General features: G+C 44.5%; 1 protein-coding gene across 1 annotated transcript in view; it reads right to left on the minus strand.

The window, feature by feature from the left end:
- Window positions 1-25,049, minus strand: part of FRMPD2 (FERM and PDZ domain containing 2) — a 73,216-nt gene that overhangs the window by 37,049 nt on the left and 11,118 nt on the right. Inside the window, exons 7-16 of the mRNA XM_054983965.1 lie at window positions 20,548-20,632; window positions 19,084-19,222; window positions 15,386-15,457; window positions 12,948-13,122; window positions 11,701-11,851; window positions 11,474-11,612; window positions 9,673-9,813; window positions 7,359-7,544; window positions 5,531-5,687; window positions 5,154-5,360 (exon numbers count right to left, since the gene is read on the minus strand). Of these exons, the coding sequence (XP_054839940.1) occupies window positions 5,154-5,360; window positions 5,531-5,687; window positions 7,359-7,544; window positions 9,673-9,813; window positions 11,474-11,612; window positions 11,701-11,851; window positions 12,948-13,122; window positions 15,386-15,457; window positions 19,084-19,222; window positions 20,548-20,632 (1,452 nt within the window). The remainder of the gene's footprint in view (window positions 1-5,153; window positions 5,361-5,530; window positions 5,688-7,358; window positions 7,545-9,672; window positions 9,814-11,473; window positions 11,613-11,700; window positions 11,852-12,947; window positions 13,123-15,385; window positions 15,458-19,083; window positions 19,223-20,547; window positions 20,633-25,049) is intronic.

The following is a 25,049-nucleotide window of genomic DNA, read 5'->3' on the forward strand; positions in this document are numbered from 1 at the left end:
CAAATGTCCATTTATTGGGAAGATGTATTCAGTGGGATGAGTAGACACGTCTGGGTCTACTGAAGGACAGAGCTCACGGGGACACATTAAGTGATGTAACACTCATGGACGGCCTTTTTAAAGAAATGAGCTTTGTCTGAAAAAGGAAACGGGAAAAGGACACTTTTTGTGGACTGACTGGGATTGAAAATCTCCCTCTTCCTCCTCCCCTATGCCAATTTTAGAGGCCAAACCCTAGAAGGGGCATGCCCCTACCCCGTCTCCCACATATCCTACACTTTCCCGAGCATGTGCTTTGACACACCACAAGGACAGCCTTTGCAGAGTTACTCACCGCTGGCTGTATTCTGAGTTGAATCAATAGAAAGATAGTCATAATTGCTTTGCTTTTCGCTCAGATTTATGTGCATCTCTGACTGAGATATCCTAGGGAGACAGAAGATAATTTCCAATGAGATAACAATTCAGTGGATTCACAGCACTGAGTATAGAGGAAGCTACTCAAGAGTAAGGATGGCTGGATTCCCCCTCCCCCAGTCATAGTCAGAAGGAAGTTAAAAGGGAGAATTAAGAGAGCCAAATCCCTTCCAATGCTAGGAAACTATTTAAAACTACATTAATTGAGGCCCAGGCTGAATGAATATATCAAGTCAGGAAAAGTACTAAAAGGATGCCTGCATGGTTAATGACCCAAGGCAAGGAAGACAAAAAAGGCAAAAGTGGAAAGTTTCCCCAGTTGAGGGAAACAGAAAGGAGCACAGGTTCCAGCAAAACAAATGTAAGTTGACAATAGGTAAAGGTAAAGGTAGTCCCCTGTGCAAGCACCGAGTCATTACTGATCCATGGGGGGACGTCGCATCACAACGTTTTCTCGGCAGACATTTTAGGGGGTGGTTTGCCATTGTCTTCCCCAGTCACCTACACTTTACCCCCAGGAAACTGGGTACTCATTTTACGGACCTCGGAAGGTTGGAAGGCTGAGTCAACCTTGAGCTGGCTACCTGAACCCAGCTTCCGCCAGGATCGAACTCAGGTCATGAGCAGAGCTTGGGCTGCAGTACTGCAGCTTACCACTCTGCGCCACAGGAGAATCTGAGGAGCAGATGGCCAAAATCATCTAGACAAACAATAAGCATTTCTTCAAATATGTCAGGAGCAGGAGAACAACTAGGAAGGGCGATTGGGTCTTTGGGTGACAAAGGGATAAAAGGATTGCTTAAGGTCAATGAGGAGAATCAGAGAAACTGAATGAATTCTTTGCGTCTGTTTTCGCTGTGGCAAATGTGTGGCTGGCAGGGCCGGTGTGTCCATTGAGGCGGTGGGGGCAGCCGCGGCGAGCGCTGAACTTAGAAGGAGGCGCCGTCCCCGCTCACCTCGCCGCCCCTTTGCCACTGCTGCTCGGCTCGGCTCAGGTCCTGGTGAGCTGGGTGCCCCAGCGGCATGGCAGCGAGTAGGTATCTCGCCTTAGGCGCCAGAAATGCTGGTGCCGTCCCTGGTGGCTGGCACCCATGCTGGAGCCACTGTCTTTAGGAAAGGTATATGAAGAACTGAGTCAAACTGACATGACAAAAAGACTGAGTTTTAGGACTACTAGGCAAATGGAAAACTATCAAGTCTCCAGGTCCAGATGGCATACACCCAAAAGTTCTTAAGGAACTCAAATATAAAATGGTTGATCTACTAACCAGTATCATGTAATTTGTCACCATAAATGGCCTCCATGCCAAAGGATTAGAAAGTGGCAAATGTCACACTAATTATTGAAAAGGTATCCAAAGGGAATTACAGGCCACTTTAGCCTAACATCTCTTCTAGAGTAAATCAGTAAAAAGAGAAGAATTAAGCACATCAAGGAACAAAGCCTGCTGAGGTAAAAGCGGTATGGCTTCTGCCAATGGAAGTCTTGCCTCACCAACCTTGTGGAATTCTCCAAGCAGGTTAACAAGCATGTGGATAAGGGTAATAAAGGTGTAAAGGTAAAGGTAGTCCCCTGTGCAAGCACCAAGTCATACTGACCCATGGGGGGACATCGCATCACCATGTTTTCTTGGCAGACTTTTCGTTACGGGGTGGTTTGCCATTGCCTTCCCCAGTCATCTACACTTTACCCCCAGGAAACTGGGTACTCATTTTACCGACCTCAGAAGGATGGAAGGCTGAGTCACCCTTGAGCCCGCTATCTGAACCCAGCTTCCGCCAGGATCGAACTCAGGTCGTGAGCAGAGCTTGGGCTGCAGTACTGCAGCTTACCACTCTGCACCACGTATGATGTCGATAAAGCCATACGTTATCTACTTGGACTTCCAAAAGACTTTTGGACAAAATCAAAATCTAATCAAATTTTATTATTACGATCATAGACCAGCAAGCAAGATACAATTCATAGTAAAACTTATGCGTAAATAAAACAGCAGGACATTAAAACAGTATAGTAAAATGACACATTTAAAATTATTTTATAACCCAATACTACGTAAAACCTAATCCAGCATAAATACAAAATTAGGAGAACTCCCTTTAGTTAGTAATGTAATGTCTCCTGCTCTTCATTGCCAACCATCCGAATTTAGCAACCTTGTATGTTACATCCGGTTTTTTATCCGACAGCATTTTCGAAAGAAGAGTTCTTTGTCTTCCTGGGTACACTACAAGTATAGGCATTATATAGACTTTTCTGATCTGATTGTACATTTTACACTAAAAAATAACATGTTCTAAGGATTCTATTTTTGCATCAGCACAGGGGCACAGGCGTTTTTCTATCGGAATTCGTTTGTATCTGCCTTCAATTACAGCGGAGGGCAAAGCATCCCATCGCTTTAACGCGAAGGCTCTCCTGAGTTCCTAATTGGCCAAGTTGTAAAGATAAGGCAAGCTTAGCAGTCATGGAACGAACGGCAGGTCCTTTTATGGGTTAAAAAGTGTTTGAACAAAAGAAAGCAGCCAATGGAAATAAAAGAACAGTTCTTGCAATGGGATCTAATTTATTCACAAATGATTTAGAATTGGAGATGAAGAATATAGTAGCCAAGTTTGTGGACGAAACTAACTCAATCATTCAGGATGGTGAAAACCAAAGTGCACTGTGAAGAGCTACAGGGTGATCTATCCAAATTGGCTGAGTGGGTAACAACAACATAGCAAATGAAGAATAAGGTGATGCCCATTGGAACAAAAAAATCTTAATTTTAAATATATGATCATGGTTTTTGAAATAGCCGAGAAAAACATTGAAAGAGATTTTAAAGGTAAAGGTACCTTTAAAATCTCTTTCTGAGAAAAACACTGAAAGAGATTTTAGGATGATATAAATCAATGAAATGTTAGTGTGTGGTAGCGGTGAAAAAGGCCAACTCCACATTGAGGACTATTATGAAAGGTGCTGAGACTCTGCTGTGGTGCATCCACATTTCTAATGCTGTGTACAGTTTTGGTGTTCATATCTCAAAAAGGATACGGCAGATTGTGAAAATGTACAGAAGATGGCAACCCAAACGATTATGGGTTTGGGGCACTTCTCCTATGGACTTTTCATTTTAAAAGAAGATAGTTAAGGGAGGACATGATAGAAGTCTATAAAATTATGCATGTGGTGGAGAAAGTGGATAGAGAGAGCTTTTTCCTCCCTCTTCCAAAATACTAGAGCTCAAGGGCACCCAGCAACAAGCAACAGGTACAGGACAGCAAAAACAAGCACTTCTTTATTCCACGAGTAATTAAAATGTGAAATTCACTGCCAGTGGAGGTAGTGAAGGCCACAAGCACAGATGACTTTAGAACGGGGTTCATAGGTCAGTGGTTTCCAGCCATGGTGAGTAAAGAGAACCTCTGAAACCCAGCGCTAGGAGACAACATCACAGGAAGGACTTGGTTTCTATGCTTCTATGCTGGCCTTCCAGGGCAACTGCTTGGCTACTGTGTGAAACAGGATGCTGGGCTAAATGGACCAGTGGTCTGACCCAGCAGGGCTCTTCTTATGTTTAAATGTTCTAATAACCAAATGGTCTTAAGCCCTGTCATCTCTCACTACAGGAAAAACAGATCTTTGAATTATATAAATAAATCCGTGCCATGAATAATCAATCAGTTGAATGCAAAGCCTACAATCTGTACATTGCCTTTCCCTTCTACACAGTAACCCACAACCTGTGAGCGGTCAGGCCGGCCTCTGCCGTTTAATAGCTGCTTATGATATAAAAATCACTGTGTGACAGGGACAGTTGCAGCTGTGCTCCGAGGTCACCTTCCCTGTGGCTGTGGGGCCAGTTTTCCTCTCACTATGTTACATAGGCCGTGACACCACCCCATTAATATCAGTTATGTATGCAGTCCAAAATGACCCTTTGGCCTAGACAGATCTGGAGGTATGGGGCAGCACTCTCTGGAAGTCTCCTGACTTTGAAATATCAGGAGTAAGGGAATAAAACTATACCATGGACATTTGGCCAGCATGACATCAGATGCGAGGGAAAATATACCCCTTTCTCATCAAAAGAAGATTTGCTGATCAAAGGAAAGAACTGATAAAGAGGCATTCTCAACAGCCTAACAGAGCAGATACTACAGGAATACAGGAATTTAGGACTGCACCGACAAAAATGACCCTTTTCTGGGGAACCAGGGATGACTTTTCCATACTGAGCTTGAGACCCAACTGGTCCAGGATGTTTGGAATGAGAGATGAGTTGGGACAATTATTCTCTGGTTTGGCCCGCTATTAGCCAGTTATCAAGACAGGAGAAAATGGTACAGCCCCTTTCTCTGAGATGGCTTAATTCTACTGCCATGAACTTTGTGAAGATATGAGCGGCAGAGGAGAGCCTGAAGGGGAGAATTGTGTATTGGCACTTTTGGGAGCCAATACAATGATTACCCCAGTGCCACTTTCCAGTCCTTTGGCACAGAGGCCAATTCTAGACCACTGCACAAAGGAACTTGATGCAGCACCATGTTTGAGACCAACTTCACAAGAGACCAGCTTCACCAGGGACCACTGATCAAGAGTTCACTGTGTACGTAACTGAGAGAACTTGAGACACAGTTCTCAGCATGCCTAATTAATTTGTTCCAATTTTCTGGACAAACTCTTAGAAGCAGACTGTGATCTTGTACAATATCGGGGAGATAAAGCTTGTTTTCTGAATCATACCTACTCGGGTTGCTTTTTTCTCCATTTTCAGTGCTGGCTTCTGTGCTGTTATCATCGCAAGACTTGCTTGCAGCCCTAGCAGACATGCGTTCTTGATGGGTCCCATACAATGCATTTTCTGAGCGGGAGAGTCTTTGAATTAAGGTAAAGTTATCCCGCTGAGAGTCATAGGCTGAATTTGATCTGGCTGCTTCCGTAAACCGACTGTCCTCTGCAAGAAGCAAAATGATAAATCTTTCCATGCCTATGAATAAAAAGCCTACTACTGAAGTTATCCCTGTGGAAGAATAGACTGGAGTTGGATTACTTCCCCAGACAAACTGAGGAACTGCACTGTAAGCATATTAATCCTGAGGTAGCACCACAGACACTTTAACTCACCTGTGGGCGCCTGCAGAAGATGCTGTGAATTCATTTGTGCATTGAATTTGTGTTGAGCAGAGCACAGATCCAGCAAATATTTACAGGTTTTCACACTGTCTGTAAGGAAAGTATGCTTCTTGCCACTGATGCTGCTCTCAATCATAAACTTCTTTTTCTAAGCAAAACCAAAATGCACGGGCCAATTAGTGTTCCACGCCCAGAAAAATACTCATGTGAACGTAAAGCAACCTTTCGGAGAAAGTGGGGAATGCTTGCTTATGATGCACAACTTGCAATGTGTCATGTATGCCAGCATACTTGCCAATATTGTGTTATGCATTTTGTGCTGATCATAACTGTTTGCTAAGGTTGTATTCTGTATAAATCATCTGAGAGTGTGTAAACTGCTAGCTTACGATGCACTGAGCCAGTGGGGGCTGTCTGTTATCTATTGCAAGTATTTACTTTCACTTCTGGAGCAAGTGTCCTTGGAAGTAAGCTGCGAGCAGCGAACAATGTATCTTTTCTCAGAGACTGCGACAGTTTCATTCTGTACTCTGTCTAGCCTAAACTAATCAGTTCCCATGTAACTCTTTGGGGGTTTTGCGCCAGAATTTCAATGGACCCAAAGGGTGGGAAGTTTCCCAATAGTTAGTAGTGCCCTTTTTTGAATAGTCACTTCTGCCAATGGCTACCTTTGTGTGAACACCTTGGCCAATTCCAGACGACTAACCTGAAGGCGCTGCATGCTGCCATGTTCCAGATCGCGACAGGGAAAACACGAAACATCGCGTTTTCTCGCGCGAGTTTGGCGCGACGTCGCACCAAACTCGCGCGAGAAAACACGCTATTTCGCGTTTTCCCCATCGCGATCCGGAACATGGCGGCATGCAGCGCCTTCAGGTTAGTCGTCCGGAATCGGCCCTTGAACTGTATGGATCTCTAATAAAGTTGCTTCAACTGGAACACCTGTGTGTTAACTGTGGAGAGCTTGAAGGGATCTAACTGCCAGGGACTGACACAACGCACTGCACTAGCAGTTTACTCCCGCCAGTGGATGAGGAGGACTCATGTTCTGAAACAGTTCTTTGCAACACGAGTACTTACTGCTGGTTCCATGCATCTGCTAAGGTGTGATTAGGCAATATGGGCAGATCCTGGGCAGATGAGCGGAACCGGCAGTCACTCAAATAGCCCTCCCCCACGGCCCTTCTCTGCCAAAACATGCAGGGTGGAAATGAGAGAATGAAGACTTCCTCCTGCTTGTACAAGTACATGGGAGCTGATTTGTGCCCCACCCCTCTTTTAAAGGCAAACTTTGGGTCACACGTTAAACACAAGCTGAGTTGGGGTTTCCACCAATAAAACGTTGAGTTTGGCACATCTGTAAAGAGATCCTCTCTCTTTCTCTCTGCGTGCTTCTGCCCTACATGTCCCTCTGAAGGTGGGAGATAAGGAATGGGACAGCCTCCGCTCTCCCTCGAGGCAGTCTCACCCGTGTTCATATCAAGGCACCAAGGCATGCCCCATTCATCCCCAGCTCCCTCCTTCCCCATTGCTGGAGCAAAATTGGAATGGGAGACATTTTTTACTCTCCGTGACTTTCTTTTTAAAAATGTGACCACCTAAAGCTGCACTGGAACTGAAGGATGACTCTCCCCCCAGAAAACAGCATAACTGTGCAGGGAGATATTTCCCAGACACTCTTACACACCATATTGTGCAACTGGTCCTGCCTCTTGGGGTGGAGACACCCAACCCAAGTTCCCTGAAAGAGAAAGAGGGTGATGATGCAGGAGGAAAGCACCAACGGCGGAAAGGGTAGGGTTGCCCAAGCGATACTCACATGAGCTGAAATCCTTTCTGTGTCCCGCCATTGAAACTGTTGGCTGGCAATCCTAGTGTTGTTCCTTATTTCATACACCATGATCCCTTGGGCACATATTCCCAACATCAAGCTTCGTTTTACCATTCTCTTCTCTTGGAATACCTGGTGGAAAACCACACCGTATTCCGGGAGCTGCCTGGTTACCTTTGTGCAGAAAAAAAGTGGGGAAAGAGTCAGGATTAGTCAATAGATAAACAACAATGATCTTTGCTGGGTGTCTACACAGGAAAAGGAAGGAGAAAATCAGATGAAAACATGGCTAAAATGAAGAAAAGGGGAGGGCCTGGCACCATCCTCCCAGCACAAAATTCTCCCATAGTCCAGCCTGCTAGTTAAGATTTGCCTCCCAAACCCGCCTCTCTGTGTCCCTCCCCCAACTCCACAGGTAAGGCAGGTGGCATTTTCAGTGGTGGCACCTCTTCTTTGAGAATGTCCTCCCCTTTGAGAGTCATCTGGCACCCACCTAACCGCCTTTAAGTGTTTGGCCAAAAACATTCTTTTAATTAGGAATTGTTACCATTCCAGCATTTTTATGAACTGCTTCTAGTATGAGGTCTGTTTTATGCCTAGGTTGTTTCCACAGTACCCACCTTCAACCAGAACGCCGCAGAACGTTGCAAGCAAAACCCGGAAGACAGCGTTTTCTCGCGTGACTTTTGCACGATGTTGCGCAAAACTCGTGCGAGAAAACACTATCTTCTGCATTTTTTTTGCAACGTTCTGCGGCGTTCCGATTGAAGGTGAGTAGTTTTATACTGTTTTTATGCTCCTGGGCTTGTTTCAATGGCTTGTTAACATATTGATAGTTCATTATTTTAAGGGTAAGCTGCCTCAAGCAGGACTCTAGAGAGGTGGCAAAAAAATCCTAAATGGATAAAGTTCTAGAAGCTTCTGAACAAATATTCCTGGCTTCCAGGCATAAGTTGCTCAATTTGTTTAGGCTTTAATTAGTATATTCACACAGAACATTACAATAAATAACACAAAAGCAGATTTGAGATCAAAGGATCTTTTCAATCCCAAATACATTTCTAGAGCCACAAAAACGTGACTATTCCTTCCACATTCATATTCTTCTATGAATGAATCATAAAAGAGCAGAGTTGCTAGGAGATGGGGTGTGTGTGAACTTCTATATTATGGAGGAGATTGGCATCCGGGGTGCAATGACATCATTTCTGGCATGACCCAGAAGTGACATCATCACAACGGGGGGTGGGGGGCATGCTAGAGCATCGGCCAATATTATGATGTCACTTCTGGGTTGTGCTGGAAGCAGCGGCTTCATGCTGGGGACGGTGGTTACGCTCCTCCTGGGCATCTTCTCCCAGTGTCTGGCTCTAGCTGAGTGGCAGTGGGCAAAAAGAGCCTGCAGCAGGAGAGCCCCCAACCTTGGTGGGAAGCTGGCAACCCTATGAAATAGATTTCCATGCGAGGTGATTGGACTTTTGGGCTGCCTCAAAATTACAGGCTCAGTTCACAAGTAAGGACCTTACATATTTTTACTCTGGAGCACTGTTTCCCAATCTGTGAGTCCTGACACAAAAATGGGTTGTGAAGCTTACGAAAGTGGGTTCTAGGCTTTTGCAGATTGTGCAGCCTCTGTTTCTCTAAGTGGGTCGCCACACCAAGTACATTTGGCCTTGCGGGACATTATACCAAAAAGTTTGGGAACCACTGCTCTGGAGACCCCTTGTTAACGGGATTTCACATACATCCCTACTTTTAACTTAATCAGCTGCACTTTGTTCCATGAAACTGACTCACAGCTCACAAGACAGCAGCTTGAGTTTAGCGACATTGGTGTAGTGGTTAGAATATCAGACTAGGATCTGGAAGACCTAGGTTCAACGCTCCACTCTGAGCTAAACTACACAAGACACCTTACATGTGTCGGGTTCCCGCAAGTTTATCTGGGAAATGTAGTCGAGCCCCACCCACATGCTCCCAGAGGAAAGCCCAAGTGGAGCAGATTTTTGCAAGAATGTGTCTTGAAAAAATCTGTTCCTCTTGGGTTTTCCTCTGGGAGCTCAGGGGCAGGGCCTGACTACACTTCCCAGGTAAACTTGAGGGAACCCGACACGTATCGGCAGTCTTGTGTAGTTTAGCTCTCTGTCATAGAAGCCTACTAGGTGACCTTGGGCCAATCACAAAATCTTAGCCCAATCCACTTCACAGATTTGTTGTGAAGATAAAATAGAGGAGAATGATGTAAGCTGCTTTAGGTTCCCACCAGGGGAAAAGGTGGCGTATAAATGAAGCAAATAAATACCTTGAGAAATTCAAGTTCCGCTTGCTCTTCCAAGAGGAATTGGGTCAACTGGTGCAGGCTGCCAAGCTCCTGCTGTATGTGTGCTAAACCCATTTTCTCAATTTGGCTTGCAGGGATATAATCTTTGACACGATAACGAGTCTTCCCACAGATGTTTAATGGAAGGGAGATAAAGAAGGAAAATTTCATTTTAGAAAGCTTTGATGAAAAAGTACCAAAGTCACATGGCTGTGGGATATAGACAAGGTGGATTCTGGCTGCCTGAGAAGGACTTGGTAAAGGTGGAGAAGTGCTAATACAAGCACAGTGAAAACTCAGTGAAATACTACGTATTGGGGAAGCTCTCTCAAGTCAGTGGCAAATGCTTAAAAGTGCCAAGAACTTACTTTTGCTGGAACACACGTTCTCCATGCCACAAATGCAGGGATGAGGGATGGGCATTATGGAAGAACCAGTAGGTAGCCCCTCTCCCTGGTTGCAAATAAGCCTAAGGGTCAAAACACACCATACTCATGGGCAAGTGTTGGGTCCTGCAATGATCCCTGGGAATTGTAGTTTAAAAAACCATCCACTCAACTCAATTGCAGTTTAAAAAGCCATCCACTCAATTGTAGTTTAAAAAACCATCCCCTCAACGTGATTCTCAGCTGAGGAGGGAGTGAGTGAGGAAGAAATTTGTCCCTTCTGGCAGGGAATTGCATCTCGGCTTCCTCCCACCCCACGCCGGTCTCTGAGCTGAAACAAAACCAGCTGATTGGGTTTTCGAAAGAGAATCAGTCTCTCTTTAAGAGAATCTCTTTGAAAGACAGTCTTTTCAGTTGAGTGGCTGTTCCTTGCAAGAAAATCCACTTCACTCAGAGGGGGAGGGGTTAGACTATCATTCCCAGCCAGAGATTGTGGGACCAATCAAGTGCTCTTCACGTGAAGTTCGTCTCGTGTGTTGTGACCCTAAGTGGGGCATAGGTCTGGAGGGAGTAGCAGCTGAGGATAATTGGTAGGCAGGGGAAAGATTAAGCGCCCCCACCCAGATTCTGCTTGCCAGTGCTCTCCCATACTGCAGTCTACTGTTCTACTGAGGAAACATGCAGATCCGTCCAAGACCTCTGAGGCAGAGGAAGGGAAGGGACTGAAGCTCACTTTCCCTAAGCCTCGCTTATCCCGAAGTTGTTCTGAGGATAACTGTAAAAGAGTTCTATATATGCTCCATCTTGATGAAGAGGTGGAACAAAACATAAATCCAGACCTCTGACAGCTTTTTGCTAGTTTTAATAAAGGCACGATCATTGATAGGGCAGAAATTTATCCCCACCAGCGCCCAAACTGGAAACACAACTTCCATTCAGGGCAGAAGTACTTCTGTAGCAGGAGCACTGCATTTAGTGCACGGTGAGGGTGGATCTTCGGCCTCCCCATTTCTGCCTTGGAGACCTTGAGAGGAGCTACATGTTAGGACCTCAGCAAATGCGTATCTGGGGGTGGCGGTGAGCACAGTCAAAGCTTGGCCAGCTAGGTGAGTGGTAGTCGGGAAAGGGCAGCAGATTCAGGGTTGATTCCCCTTCCTGGTTGTTGGTGACTGGTGAATAGGAGATCTGTTGGTATTTTCCATTCCAGGAAGTACAAGAGAAAGAAAGAGCAGGGGCTCAGAAGATCAAGCAGTCTTCCAGACAATCGGGCATTAGTGCAAGGATACCACTGCAAACACTCTGAATGCGCTGAGACATCTTTCAGTGCCGGCAAGAGTTAAGTGAGCTTGTTAGCTGGCCCTTGCTCAGCTGAGCTAAATTGTAGTATTGAGCTGTACCTCAGGAACATAGTTCCCCATTTCTGCTCGCAAGGCGAAGGCGCCCAACTGCAGCGTGAGCTCGTCGTGGCAATGCAAGCGCTCCTCCAGGAGGTCTTTACGAAGCTGCAGGTAAAACTGGTGCCTGGTCAGGTCATGCCTGCAAAAGAAGAGAGACCTGGGAATTGCACAAAAACTTCTGTCTCCAATAAGGGCCGCAGGGCTGCCTAGAGAGCGGAAGAACTTACTGGATGATGCGGAAGTCACTGACAAAGAATTTTATCCTCAGAAAGAGAGTGAAATTGATGATGGAAGCTTTCTTTTTGGGCTGGTCACTCCAGCCTTCTGGAGCAACTTTGTAAAGCTTGGTGTCATCATCCAGAAAGAAAAATTCTTTACCTAAAGAAGGAAGATTTTGTGATGAGCGAGACTGAGAACTTTCCTCTAGAATCACCCCTTTCCCTACCACTTCCTAGCTCTTTCTTTATCCCCAACCCACCAACCTCCCCCCCTTACAACCTCTCCTTTTCAACCTGTGGGATCTACCCCCCCCCGCATGGGCTCATTTGCATCTGTTGGATAAGGTACCCCCCTTCCCTTCTTTCTGCTCATAATCATCTCTGTTTGCATTCCATTTGGGGTTACTATGACAACTCAAAATGCATCTGGACTCTTGACTTTTTTTTTCTTTTTGCTGACGTCTGCACAAAAATTGCTATCAAGTTTTGCTATCCCCAATTTAGGGCTTTAAGAATTCTGATTTTGCTACAAACCTGGGGACTCCAGCTGTAGGTGGCCCCATTCTTTTGATTTGCTTACCCAACCCAGATAAGAACGAAAAATGCTAATGAAACTTACATCATTTTTGTCATCACAATTTCCCCCCGAAAAACGGTAACTGGAAGGGGTGAATTGTTTTTTAAATTTAAAAAATTGAAGTTATGATGAAAACTGTGCTGATGAGGGTGCCCGCAGACTTCACGTTGCCCAGCAATGGGCAAAGATATTCCAAATCACAAAAAAAAATTTTAAAAATCCATGGTGAAATACAGTGCCCTCCTAAGCGGAGTTCCACTGTTCTAAGCGCATTGGCTTTAATGAATTTCGAAGAGTGTAACTCTGCTGATGTTTTTGTCCAGCACACTAAAGAGCTATCGGCAAGTAGAATCTTAAATAAATAAATTAATTAACAAATAAATTTGCTTAGTACAGGAGCAGTGTGGGAGCAGTGAGGTTAACTGATAGATGAATGGCAGAACGGCAGCCAGCGGATTGGGAAGTCAGACCCAAAGACTTTTGGCAGGATTATTACAATTCTTTACAAAGTGCTTACGTCTTTGCTCCGTGCATAGAAAGGAGAACCTAAGAACAGGCTCTGAGAATGTACCTGTTGGCAGAGCATGATAGGTTCTCAAGGTGCTTTCCTATCAAGAGCGAATACAAAACAATGCCCGCCCCCACCTGTTCGGAGCAACAGGAAAGCGAAACTCAGTACCTCTCATGTAGGCTAAGGAGAAGTAGAAAGGCTCTGGAAGACCGGCGTATGCCGCTACTTTCTCAAAAACAACTCCTGCCTTCGATTTGATGTCACATTTCACCTCTAAGCACTGTCCATTCAGCAGAACCACATTGACATCCCTTTGAGAAAGGAAGGATTTACCGTTCTTTGTCTAGAAACATTAAGGAGAAAAAAGGTTGAGTACTTCTGCTGAGCTGGGGGGGTGGGGGTGGGAATCTAGATTTACCAAGCCTGTTCCTTTCAGAAAGGAAAATCTGTCTTGATTGTGAAGTTCAAGACTGCTTCCCCATGAGGATTCTCTGTGCAGAGGCATTCGCAGTGGCAACAGAGCATCCACTCAGGGTCCATTTTCTCCACACAAGATGCCCCCAGGCACTCCAATTGTTTCTTATGGGGAAAACCGTATCCAAGGCTTTTAGGTGAAGACCTTAAGCAAAGGGGCAGGCAACCCTTAGCCAGAAGTCAGTCCCAATGCAAGCTGACCCAACAAAGCCTAACAGAACCAAACCGAAGCAAGGGAACCAACACCAAACCAGAAACAAGGCAGAGCAGAACAAATAGATCTAAGACATTCATTTCTTCATTTAGATTAAATCTTAGTGCACGGTACAGAACCAAACCGAAGCAAGGAGACCAACATCAAGAGAGAATCCCACCAGAACTGAAGCAAGAGAACTAATATCAGTCACATGCATGCCTTCTCATCAGTAAAAGGCAAGAAGAGCTCATAAAGTGCAAAGTGCAAAAATACAATAAATGCAATTCAAAGTAACCGTGCCAGGTACAAATGTATGCAAATGTAACAGTCAAACTGGAGATGTTCACAAATGGAGACATACACTAAGTCCACTCAGGATCCAAATGAAGTTGAGTGAAAGAACATTGAGGCAATGCAAAGAACAATGATTGTAGTAACCACGATGGAGGTACCGGTGTGTCCACCCATTTCCTGTTCTCTTCTTCCTGGCAGTTTCCACTCTATAAACATTAATATAAACAATTAACAGCAATGTCTTTTCTTTACTTCATGGTATGTGTATGGGTTTGTAAGAAATTGCATTTATTGTCTTTTTGCACTTTGCACTTTATTGTCGTTCAGTTGACTCTTTTTCCGTGCCTGATGTGTATTGGCAGCTGTAGCTGTATTATGATGTTTTGCTTGCACTAATGAACATATCATGGTACTCTATGAGCTCTTCTTGCCTTGTTCTCCCGTGATTCTCTCTGTTTGGTTTCAGAAGTCAGTCCCAATGCAAGTCTCAATGCAAGCTGACCCAACAAAGCCTAACAGAACCAAACTGAAGCAAAGGAACCAACATCAAACCAGTAACAAGGCAGAGCAGAACAAATAGATCTAAGACATTCATTTCTTCATTTAGATTAAATCTTAGTGCACAGTACAGAACCAAACCGAAGCAAGGAGACCAACATCAAGAGAGAATCCCACCAGAACTGAAGCGAGAGAACTAATATCAGTCTGATGAGTCAAAACAAATATCAGTAAAAACAAAAATGAACAGTAGCAAAAAGAGCCAGGAAAAAAGCGATCCCCCCACAACAAGTCAGCAAGCAAAGAGCAAAGCAAACCCTTAAAACATCTAAGCCAAAGCAGCCCCCTCAACAGTTTAAAAAAATTATCAAATATAAACTTTAACTTTACTTAACGCAAAAGTTAGCCACTTCCCACCCTTACCCTACTCCTTCCCAACAACACACAAGACCAACCCTCAAAACAGGAAAAAACAATGATCAAGTGGAAAGCAAGTGGAGTGCAAGTGAACAGGGAGGAATACACGTGAGTCTGTTCACTTGCCGCTCAAGTGTCATTCCTCACTTGTAGCTTGGCCCTAAGCCTCCCAAACCAGATGAAGATCCTCAGGTGCTCTTCTCAGACAGGCAGGATCATTTCCTTCTCAGGTCTTCCTCCAGGCAGGCAGCGGTAAAACCACAAACTGGAGAGCTGCCAGAGGCTCAGCAAACGCTCACAGCATCTCTCTCTAGTCTCCAGAAATCTCCCACAAAACAGAGTCTCTCTGAGCCAAGCCTACTTTATATGTCCTTACAGAATTTGAAAAAGACTCTCTCCATCAAAGAATCCCCTGACTGGCCAGACAAGCAGAACTCCTACTCCCATTGGTCACTTATGCACTTACTCACCCCCCCCCCCAGACTCACTCTCCCCTTCCTTGAGTGAAAAAAAGCCCAGGAATGCCCAAGAAAGGGCAGGGAGAGAGAAGCAGCCAACCACTTTAAAATGGCTGGAGCTGCATTTGCCCCAAAATCTTGAATACATTCAGGATTATCCAGCATTCAGGATCCTCTATTTTTATTCGGTGTAACTGGATAATGCCAGATTAGCTTATATCTCACTATATATTTGGTATAACAATACCAAATCACACATCCCTACTTACCATGATTGACCCAGGCAGCTGCAGGGCAACTGGAGGCTCACTGGACAGAACGATGAATTCTGGGCCTGAAAACTGGGAAGAGGAGAAGCAATTGAGACAGGAAGATAAGGCAAAATGCATTTTCTACAGCACTCATCACAAAAATTTCCATGGACTTCATCTGCAAATGTCACACATGACTGCCCTTGTACGTCTTTTGGATTTTTCCAGGTAGCTCTTCAACAGGAATAGAGGTTAGCATAGACCCCATTCACAGTGCAGGGCCTAACACCTGCTGACCCCGCAAGACCTTCAACAGCTGCAGTAATCAGACCCTGGCTGCTGTAATGTGTGGCTACCAACTGTCTGGTTCTAGTCTAGTTCCTGTACCATTGCAAATTGCTTATTAAACAGTGGTTTGATCAGCACAGCTGTTCCTGTTATGATTATGCTGCTGATTCTGCTGTCCGTCAGTGTAATTTTCAAAAGCATAGGAGCCTTGCTTAACCAACAGTGTTGGCTACACCCTTCAACTTCATTCCTGACGTTGTTCAGTAAATATCTGGATTGTTTTACAACTGTGCTTCTGTTTTAATGTAGTTCGGTAGATAGGGATCTATGTCCACCCCTTGCACATGATTAACTTCAGCCACAGGACTTACACTAGGGATGATACGAATTTTGTCACAAACAAGTTTGACAATAAAAACTACCATGGCATTCCCAATGAAAACCAGCAGCTGTGGCTGGCATCTTCAGAGGTGTAGCACCAAAAGACAGAGATCTCTCAGTGTCACAGTGTGGAAAAGATGTTGGCAGGTAATTTATATCTACTCAGGAAGGTGGGGTTGGGCTGAGTCATCCTGTAAGAGTTTTGGTGCTACACCTCTGGCGAAACGTCAGGAACTACAATGCCAAGACCGCGGCAATACAGCCCGGAAAACCCACAACAGCCATCGTTCTCCGGCCGTGAAAGCCTTCAACAATACAAAAACTACCATGTTTGATGGTGTCAGTCAGATGTGAGCTGACCCCCACCCCCCCCGGTCCCAAGCCTGTGAAATTTGCTTAACAGGTTTGCCTTGGAGTTTTGCAAAACTGTGCATGCACAAAACAATGTTTCTAATTGATTGGCAGCCATTCGCATCACTAGAGACTACAGGGACAAACAATGGAGGGCAAGATTTTATTAATGTAGTATTTATGACTGATTGGTTTATTTCATTTCTGACAATTGACTGAGCACAGCAGTGGTGCAGCAAGAATGGGGACGGGTAGTAAAATTCAATCAGACTGTCTGTGACTAGAGGGCATGTGCAAAAAGCCAACTGTGCTGTACTGCATGGTTAGGAAGGAAATGCAATGAAGCAACCTGCTGAACAGCCATGAAGGGGAGAGTAAGTTTCTAACTCCCATGTGTAGAGATCACGAGTGTGAAGGCAGCTTGTCATGCCAGGCCTCCAGATGCTAGGTTTAGTTTGTTTCTTCCCAGGGCTTTTTTTTTGGGAAAAGAGGTGGTGGAACTCAGTGGTGGAACTCAAGACCGCACAATGGCGTCACTTTGGGTCAGCTGGAACAAGGGGGGGAGTTTTTTAAAGATTAAATTGCCCTCGGGGAAAATGGTCACATGGCCGGTGGCCCCGTCCCCTGATCACCAGACAGAGGGGAATTTAGATTGCCCTCCGCACCACCAAGCAGCACGGAGGGCAATCTAAACGCCCCTCTGTCTGGAGATTAGGGGCTGGGGCCACCGGCCATGTGACCATTTTTTAACAGGTGCCTGAACTCCGTTCCACCGTGTTCCCACTGAAAAAAAGCCCTGTTTCTTCCCATGTTCTGTGGAGGGAGAGACGGTGATGCCATGGATGAGTGTTGACATGTCTATTGGTTTTCTGTTTCCCCGTATATAGCCGATACAGGAATGGCACCAGCCTGCTGCTCCACAATTGGTCAATATGGGTGTTTTCGCTTTGAACTCCAGTACAGCAGCTGACACATTGCCCTAAATACATTTAACTTCACTTTTCATTTAACTCGAGCTTGGGATCTCCACCAGAGGCAACAATGATTGGAGAACCGAAGTCCTAGCAGCAGGGAGCTAGCCAGAACAAGGCAAGAGCTGGCCTGTAGGAGCCATTGAAGGCTGAAGCTCAGTGTCTCACCGCACAGTGACGCCTGGCCCGTGCTGTTTAAGTGTCGGGTTTTGTAACTTTACCTGGGAGCTGTCGTTTTAAAAGAGCTGTTGGATAGAGAACGATTCACTCTTTTTGTAAAACAAAGAGTTGGGGGGGGTGGGCTGTTGAAAAAGAAAAGAAGCTTTCGGCTAGCGCCCTTTAGTTGCTGAACTACACAGTCTACCCCACCCGGTTTATTTTAAGATCTGGAAGATTCCACCCAGAGGGGTTGCTAAACTACACAGTCTCTCCCTCCCCGCCCCTTCTGAGTGGAATCTGCTGGGGAGGGGGGGTGAGACTGTGTAGTTCAGCAACTATGGAGTTAAGGGAGTTAGCTAAAAGCTTCTTTTCTTATATAATTGTGATATTAATCACATTTTGCTTCAAAGGGAGGCCTTCTGGATTCATACTTTGGACACTATATAACCTAGTGGTCTGAACAACTGTTTGGTTTTGTCATCCTTCACCTGAAACATTCTTGGCCCTTTAAATGCAGTGGATATTTCTGATAAATAGCCATGAATCAGCAATTGTTTCAAAGCTGAGACCTTGCATTATGCAGAACTGACAGAAACTGGTTAGTTTCAGCTTTGTATTGCAGTGATGAAATCAGGGCTTTTTTTCAGGGGGAACGCGGGGGAACGGAGTTCCGGAACCTCTTGAAAATGGTCACATGGCTGGTGGCCCCGCCCCCTCATCTCTAGACAGAGGGGAGTTGAGATTGCCCTCCGCACTGCTGAGTGGTGCGGAGGGCAACCTAAACTCCCCTCTGTCTGGAGATCAGGGGGCGGGGCCACCAGCCATGTGACTATTTTCTCCAAGGGCAACCCACTGAGTTCCACCACCTCTTTCCCCAGAAAAAAAGCCCTGGATAAAATATATGGTTTTCTGGCTTGTTATATCTTTTTGTGTATATATATATATATACTTGTATATATTAGCCCAGTGGTGCAGACTGGGGAAAGCAATGGCAAACCACCCCGTAAAAAGTCTGCCAAGAAAATGTCTTGATGGGTCAGTAATGACTCAGTGCTTGCATTTTACCTTTACCTATACTTGATATAATTTTAAAATATTAATATAATCTTATGGAGTATATTATGGCTTGTTTTGGTGGTGTTGATGACTGTTGATTGGTAGTATTTTGACTGTTCCAGGTGGCTTTATGGGAAAAAGAAGCATATTCCACATCTTTGAACATAAGAATAACACTTATGCATGTGATGAAGATAATTCAAAATGCACTGCTAGCAGCCATCATAATGTATTATTCAATAGCGCTCCAGCTCAATTGTGGCTGCTTTTGTACAGTTATGCAGGTCCCATGCATTTTTTCTACTCATGTACGCTTGCGAGTAGTCATTGGTTTTATATTCTGCTGTATGTTTGTATATTTTTAATAGATTTTGAAATTATTTTTCATCATTTGTGGGTGTTAGGTTTTTCCCTCATGTGTGGTTATACTTTACATTGGTTTTCTGTGAGGCAGTACACACTTTCTATACACACTTGTATTCTTTTTCTTACGTATCGCGGATTATTCACCTTTTTCTGTCTTTCAGACACGTATCTTGAAGGTGCAGGATCTGCTAAAGAACAGATGAAAGAGGAGCCCAAACCTGCTAATTTTTGACTGCTGCTCTTCTGGCTTCTGCTAGCAATTCCGTCCATGGCACTGGCTGATCTTTTGAAAAAAAGAATTTGCAGAGAACAGGCATTCTTTACCCTGGTGCAAAATGGCTTGGCAAGATTGCCGATTTAGACCTCTCCAGTCTCTACCAGCACAGTTGCTGACATATGCAAGTTCCACCCAACTAGTTTCAGGACTGGCCAAGCAACTACTTTGCACAAAGGACTTGTGGAATTTGCTGGGGTGATAACCACTGGTTCTGCTGAGTTCAAAAAGAGAGAAGTCCTACCCTCCAAGCCTTTATCTGGCACCATTCATTAACCATCTTAACGTCAAGCCCTCTGGTATGCAGCTGAAAAGCCCCCCAGGTTCCAGGGAGGGTGGGGGCCTGGGGAGAAGAAGGGGAAAGCAAAGATAATCTTTCCTTCTGTCTGCTTGTTTGCTGCCCAGTTGGTCATCACTTCTGCTTTAAGCCAGATTTGTTAAGTCTAAGAGTCTCTCTACGCAAGACATCTGACACATGAAGAAGACATGTCAGGAGATGCAATGTTAGCCAGGAAGGGGAGTTTAAAAAGATAGAGCAGGCAGCAGGGCAAAGGCTTTGCTATACACTGGAGCTGTGTGAAGGGGCTGTGGAATGCCAGAAGGGAAACTTCAGCCCATTATAACTTCTCCAGGTCCATGACCAGCTCTGGAAGGCAGCTCCAGCCCATTTCCATGTTAGCGGAGTGCAAACAGAGCAGAGAAGTTACGTCGTGCTGACTGAAGAGGCTAAAAAAGTTTATGTAGGAAATACATACTTGAGAGTGAAGGAGAGAGATAGGGATAGTGCCCTTGCTATCTGACTACATCTTGTAGAAGAATGAATGAGGCAGGAGAGAGAAGAAGCAGGATATTGCCCTGTTTAGCCCAAGAGGAGACAAGACAAGGAAATGACCCCCAGGAAACAAGAGAGGTGCTGCTCTCACTGTCCTAACTAAGTGATCCTTGCTGCCCCCTGCATAGAAGGCTCATCTTCCCTTCTGGCTGCTGCAGTACACCAGACACTGCTATTTCCAACATTCGATTCCTCCCTGTCCTCTGGTTGCCATCCCACACAGGTTTAGACTGGAGAGGTGAAATTGACAGAGCCTTAGAGGAGGCGAAGATGAAATTAACAAACCCTCTGGGAAGTGATCTCCAGCAGCTCTGTCTTTTAAACTAGGCTTTCCGGCTAACATTGCATTTCCCTACACTTGACCAACACATGCCAATGCAGCTAGTGTACAGAGACTCTAAGTAAAGACGCCCATAGAGGCTTTCAAGCAATTTCGTTTGAAAATAAGAAGGTTTATCTACATTATGTGGTGGATACAGCCCAAGCAGGCCTGAATCGTTACCTGTTGATTAACAGCTTGTAGCTACTCTGGACTTTTGAGCCGCTGTGGTTTAAATCCCATGGTTGCTGGGCCTGTGGAATGCTGCCTAGGTTGGAAAAGAGAATATTAGAATTTGTGTCCCACAAACAGGATCTGGGGTCAGAAAACAAATCAGAGGATATCTTTGGGGCTCTGATTTCATATTTTTGCTTCATCCAGTCAGATCCGTTCACCTCTAAGGATGCTTCTGTTACGTACAAAATTTGCACCTTTGTGGGTCGTTTTCCCTTTTCTGACCAACCACAATAAAAGTTAAAATAAAATCCAGGAGTCCTTCTTGAAATGAAGCAAAACAGATGGTTTTTATTTACCCAGTGGATGAGCCCTTTTTCTTACACAGAAGTAGACGGTCTCCTTGTGTGTAAAGGCTCAACCCCTTACAATAGAGGCGTCAAACAATTAATACTTTCAGATAATCATAACAATATTACAATATTCTAATATCTGTTATCTTATTGGCTCGTAAAGTATCTAGGGTTAGTTCTGATTTGAAGATGCAATTCTGGGTTGGCGCTTCTACTTGGGAGAATTCCAAATCCTGCAATCCCCTTATCTTGTCCTCCATTTAGAAGGACATCCTCTAACCTCTCACCTACTTTCTTCTGGGCATAATAGCGCCAATGCGTCTCAATCTGGCAACCTTGGTACCCTGTGATAACTGAAGTCTGTTGGTAAGAAGGGAAGTTTTGTTTTTTTTCTCTCTCTGTGCCCTTTCCTCCAGTTCCTTCTCAGCCTTAAGGAAGATATGGCCACAGGAAGCCAAAACCAGCTTGCTGCATCAAATCAGTTTTCTACAAAAGGCTCTCTGGAACTGGTTCCTTTTGGAATCTTATAGAATAATATAACATATGCATAATACTTCATAAGAGCAGCTCTACAAGCAGTATATTATTAGTTCTCAGTTCTTGCAGAGTTTCAGCATACTTCTCTTGATCTTCTTGCTTCAAGTGTCATATTCTTACAGGTTGCATTACAAGTACTACATTTGCTCCTGAGCGTAGGAAAAAAGTGCAAGGCATATAAGTGATATATAAAAGTAATATATAAAATCCTTTTCTTCAAATCTATATCCATCACTTCCAAAATTCCCATATAGCAATTTCTCCCTGGATTTTGGACATCCAAATTACCCGGGCTTGATTCCGAACTAATGCATAGGAATCCTCCATTTGTCCGTTCTCTATTTCTGAATGTTGCATGTACACAATTTTCCACAGGTTTCAGTTTCTTCATGTGTAGTTGCATTACCAATGACAAAATGTAGCAGGCATTGATAAAATATAGCATATAAAAACAATCAAGATATATGATGTAAGTGAAGAGGTCACCTACTTCAATGTGTATACATGAGCAAAACTCTCTTCAAACAGAATCTTGATGTAATTGTATAATCACAGTTTGGGGTTTTTTGCAGGGTTTTATCGTGTGCATCAGTAACATAAAAAGGTGGGGAAATACCAAGATGATGAAGAAATCCAAAGCTTTCTTGCATGCACCGATCATGCACCAATGCACCAATTGCATGCGCCTGTGTATGCACCAATTCTAGAATTAACTTAAGAAAACCTCCTAGTTAAAAATCAGAATGTAGAAGAGAGGAATTCTAGAATAACAGGTTGGAAAGGGGGAGATCTGCTCATTCCTCTGGCACTCTAAATCCAAAGAATAAGTCATCCATAACACATGCTCTGCTTGCATTCTGCTTCCTGAACCTTTTCTGTAAGGGGTCTTCATGTGCTTAAACGGCAATAAACTATCCGAAGTACCAGGGCTTTTTTTCAGCGGGAACGTGGGGGAATGGAGTTCCGGCACCTCTTGAAAACGGTCACATGGCTGGTGGCCCCGCCCCCTGATCTCCAGACAGAGGGGAGTTTAGATTGCCCTCCACGAAGCGGCACGGAGGGACATCTAAACTCCCCTCTGTCTGGAGATCAGGGGGCGGTGCCACCAGCCATGTGACCGTTTTCTCCGAGGGCAACCCGCTGAGTTCCACCACCTCTTTTTCCAGAAAAAAAGCCCTGCTAAGTACCGTAAGTGGACGAAAGTGTTTTTATTATTATGCCACCAGACAAGAGACAGAGTGGTGGTGGGGAGCTGGAGAATGTGCAATATTATAAGACACAAAGAGGAAATAGGAGGGGATTGTATAGACAGTAAAATAAGATGGGGAGAGTTTATTTATTTACTTCTTTTATATGCCCCTTTCTCCTCAATGGGGACCCACTGTGGTTTACATTGTTCTCTTTTCTTCTATTTTATCCTCACGACAATCCAATGAGGTGCGTGACTGGCACAAGGTCACCCAGCAAACGTCCATCGCAGAGCACGGATTCAAACCCGGGCTTCTTGTATCCCAGCCTGACACCCTAACCGTTACACCACACTGGCTGTCCGTGTTGAACAGAAGGCAACAAGCTCAGAGCCCTTTAGGCTCTGAAACTATCTGACGTTATTTAGGTAAGTTCTGTGCTGCCTTTCTGTGAACAAACGCACCCAAGGAGGCTCACAGAAAATACAATACGTTATCACTCTTCTAAAAAATGACGCGCTGAGGTGTAGAGGTCTTTGGGGGATTTGGAACTTCAAAAAGACAGCAAAGCAAAGCTGGAGGAGGGGAAGCTCCCCTCAAACTGGCATCCAGATCTGGATTTATGGAGTTCAGAGATATCCCCTCTGCACTGGAAGCAAGAGATTTATGCATTTTATATATTTATTTACTTCATTTATATCCTGCCTTCCTCCCCAATGGGGTCCTATTGTTTCTTGAATACCAAGATTTTTGATTCAGCTTGCACAGGGTCAGCTTGCATTTCTGGTCAGCCTCTCAGGATGGAAATGCACGTTACTAAGTACTTAGGGACGCTCAAGTGAACCTCATTCTACGTGTCTCCCCTTCAACTTTCCATGCACTCTCTCACACAGTCACACTTCAATTTGCTCCGTGTGAACACGCGTTCAATATCAGTTCCTCCTCAACTGCTAAAAGTATCCCAGTTTCCCCCACCTCCCACATCCATTTATTGAAATGCAGATCTTGACACTTTCTCACACTTTAAAGAAATGCAAATTGGCAAGTCAAAGGAGCCTACAGTACTTGTTCTTGCAGCGAAAAGAGAACTGAATTGGCACTCTGCCCTCCGGACACACTTGCAGAGGCAATCATACAAAGGGAGTTCCTGTGAAAGCAACATTTCACGTGCACCAAACAAGAACAGTCTGCACGTGAGTTGAGGACCACACATAAAACCCTGCACTTGAGCATCCCCAAGTACTTTGCAACGTGTATTTCCTCTCTCAGTCAAGCCTCAGCAGCCACCACAGGAGCCCTGAAGGGCCAAGACTGAAGACATGCAAAGCAGAAAGCTTTGCTTGTACACATTACAACAGAACTCAAAACTGCTTATATTGTTCTCCTCTCCTTAATTTTATCCTCACAACAACCTTGTCAAGTAGGTTAGATTTACAAATACATTTAGGGGCAAATTGCTCTGAAAAGCTTGGGGTTAATGGCTGACTTGTTTCATTATGCTTAGTTCCATTATCAGTACTTTTCTGTGCTGCTAAGTGTTACTACTGTAAATGGTGGGTTGTAATTTTTTTTAAAAAAGTTGAATATTACACTTTGCTGTATGCCACTCTTCAAGTGCATTATGGAGAAGTGGGAAAAGAATGTTTTAAATGGTTGTTGTGGGTTTTCCGGGCTGTATTGCCGTGGTCTTGGAATTGTAGTTCCTGACGTTTCGCCAGCAGCTGTGGCTGGCATCTTCAGAGGTGTAGCACCAAAAGACAGAGATCTCTCAGTGTCACAGTGTGGAAAAGATGTTGGCAGGTCATTTATACTCTTACAGGATGACTCAGCTCAACCCCACCCCTCCTGAGTAGATATAAATGACCTGCCAACATCTATTCCACACTGTGACACTGAGAGATCTCTGTCTTTTGGTGCTACACCTCTGAAGATGCCAGCCACAGCTGCTGGCGAAACCTCAGGAACTACAATGCCAAGACCACGGCAATACAGCCCGGAAAACCCACAACAACCATCGTTCTCCGGCCGTGAAAGCCTTCGACAATACAATGTTTTAAATACTTGTGTGTGTGCACGTTCATGCAGCTTCATACATGAATATTTTTCTAGGACTGTGTGATACTGGCTAGAATAATAACTTATTAATATTTACTTAGTACAAACAGAATTTTCATTGTATTGCTTATTTCCTTTTTAGTAAAAAAAAAATTTAGAGTTTGAAATGGGCCGGGATTCTCTATTTTTGCTTGTGCAGAAAGGCACAAAGACATAATGCCAAACCATGCTTCATTAAGATTGATGCCTGAATGAAGAAGACATGGTTTGTGATTGGCCAGCAAACCAGAAACAGAAACTATGGTTTGAAGAGGATTTGCAAGCCATGGTCTGTGTGGGCTGAACATCTGGATGCCTCTATACCTACAGAGGGGATGCT

Source organism: Eublepharis macularius, chromosome 6, assembly GCF_028583425.1.
Source record: "Eublepharis macularius isolate TG4126 chromosome 6, MPM_Emac_v1.0, whole genome shotgun sequence".
NCBI lineage: Eukaryota > Metazoa > Chordata > Lepidosauria > Squamata > Eublepharidae > Eublepharis > Eublepharis macularius.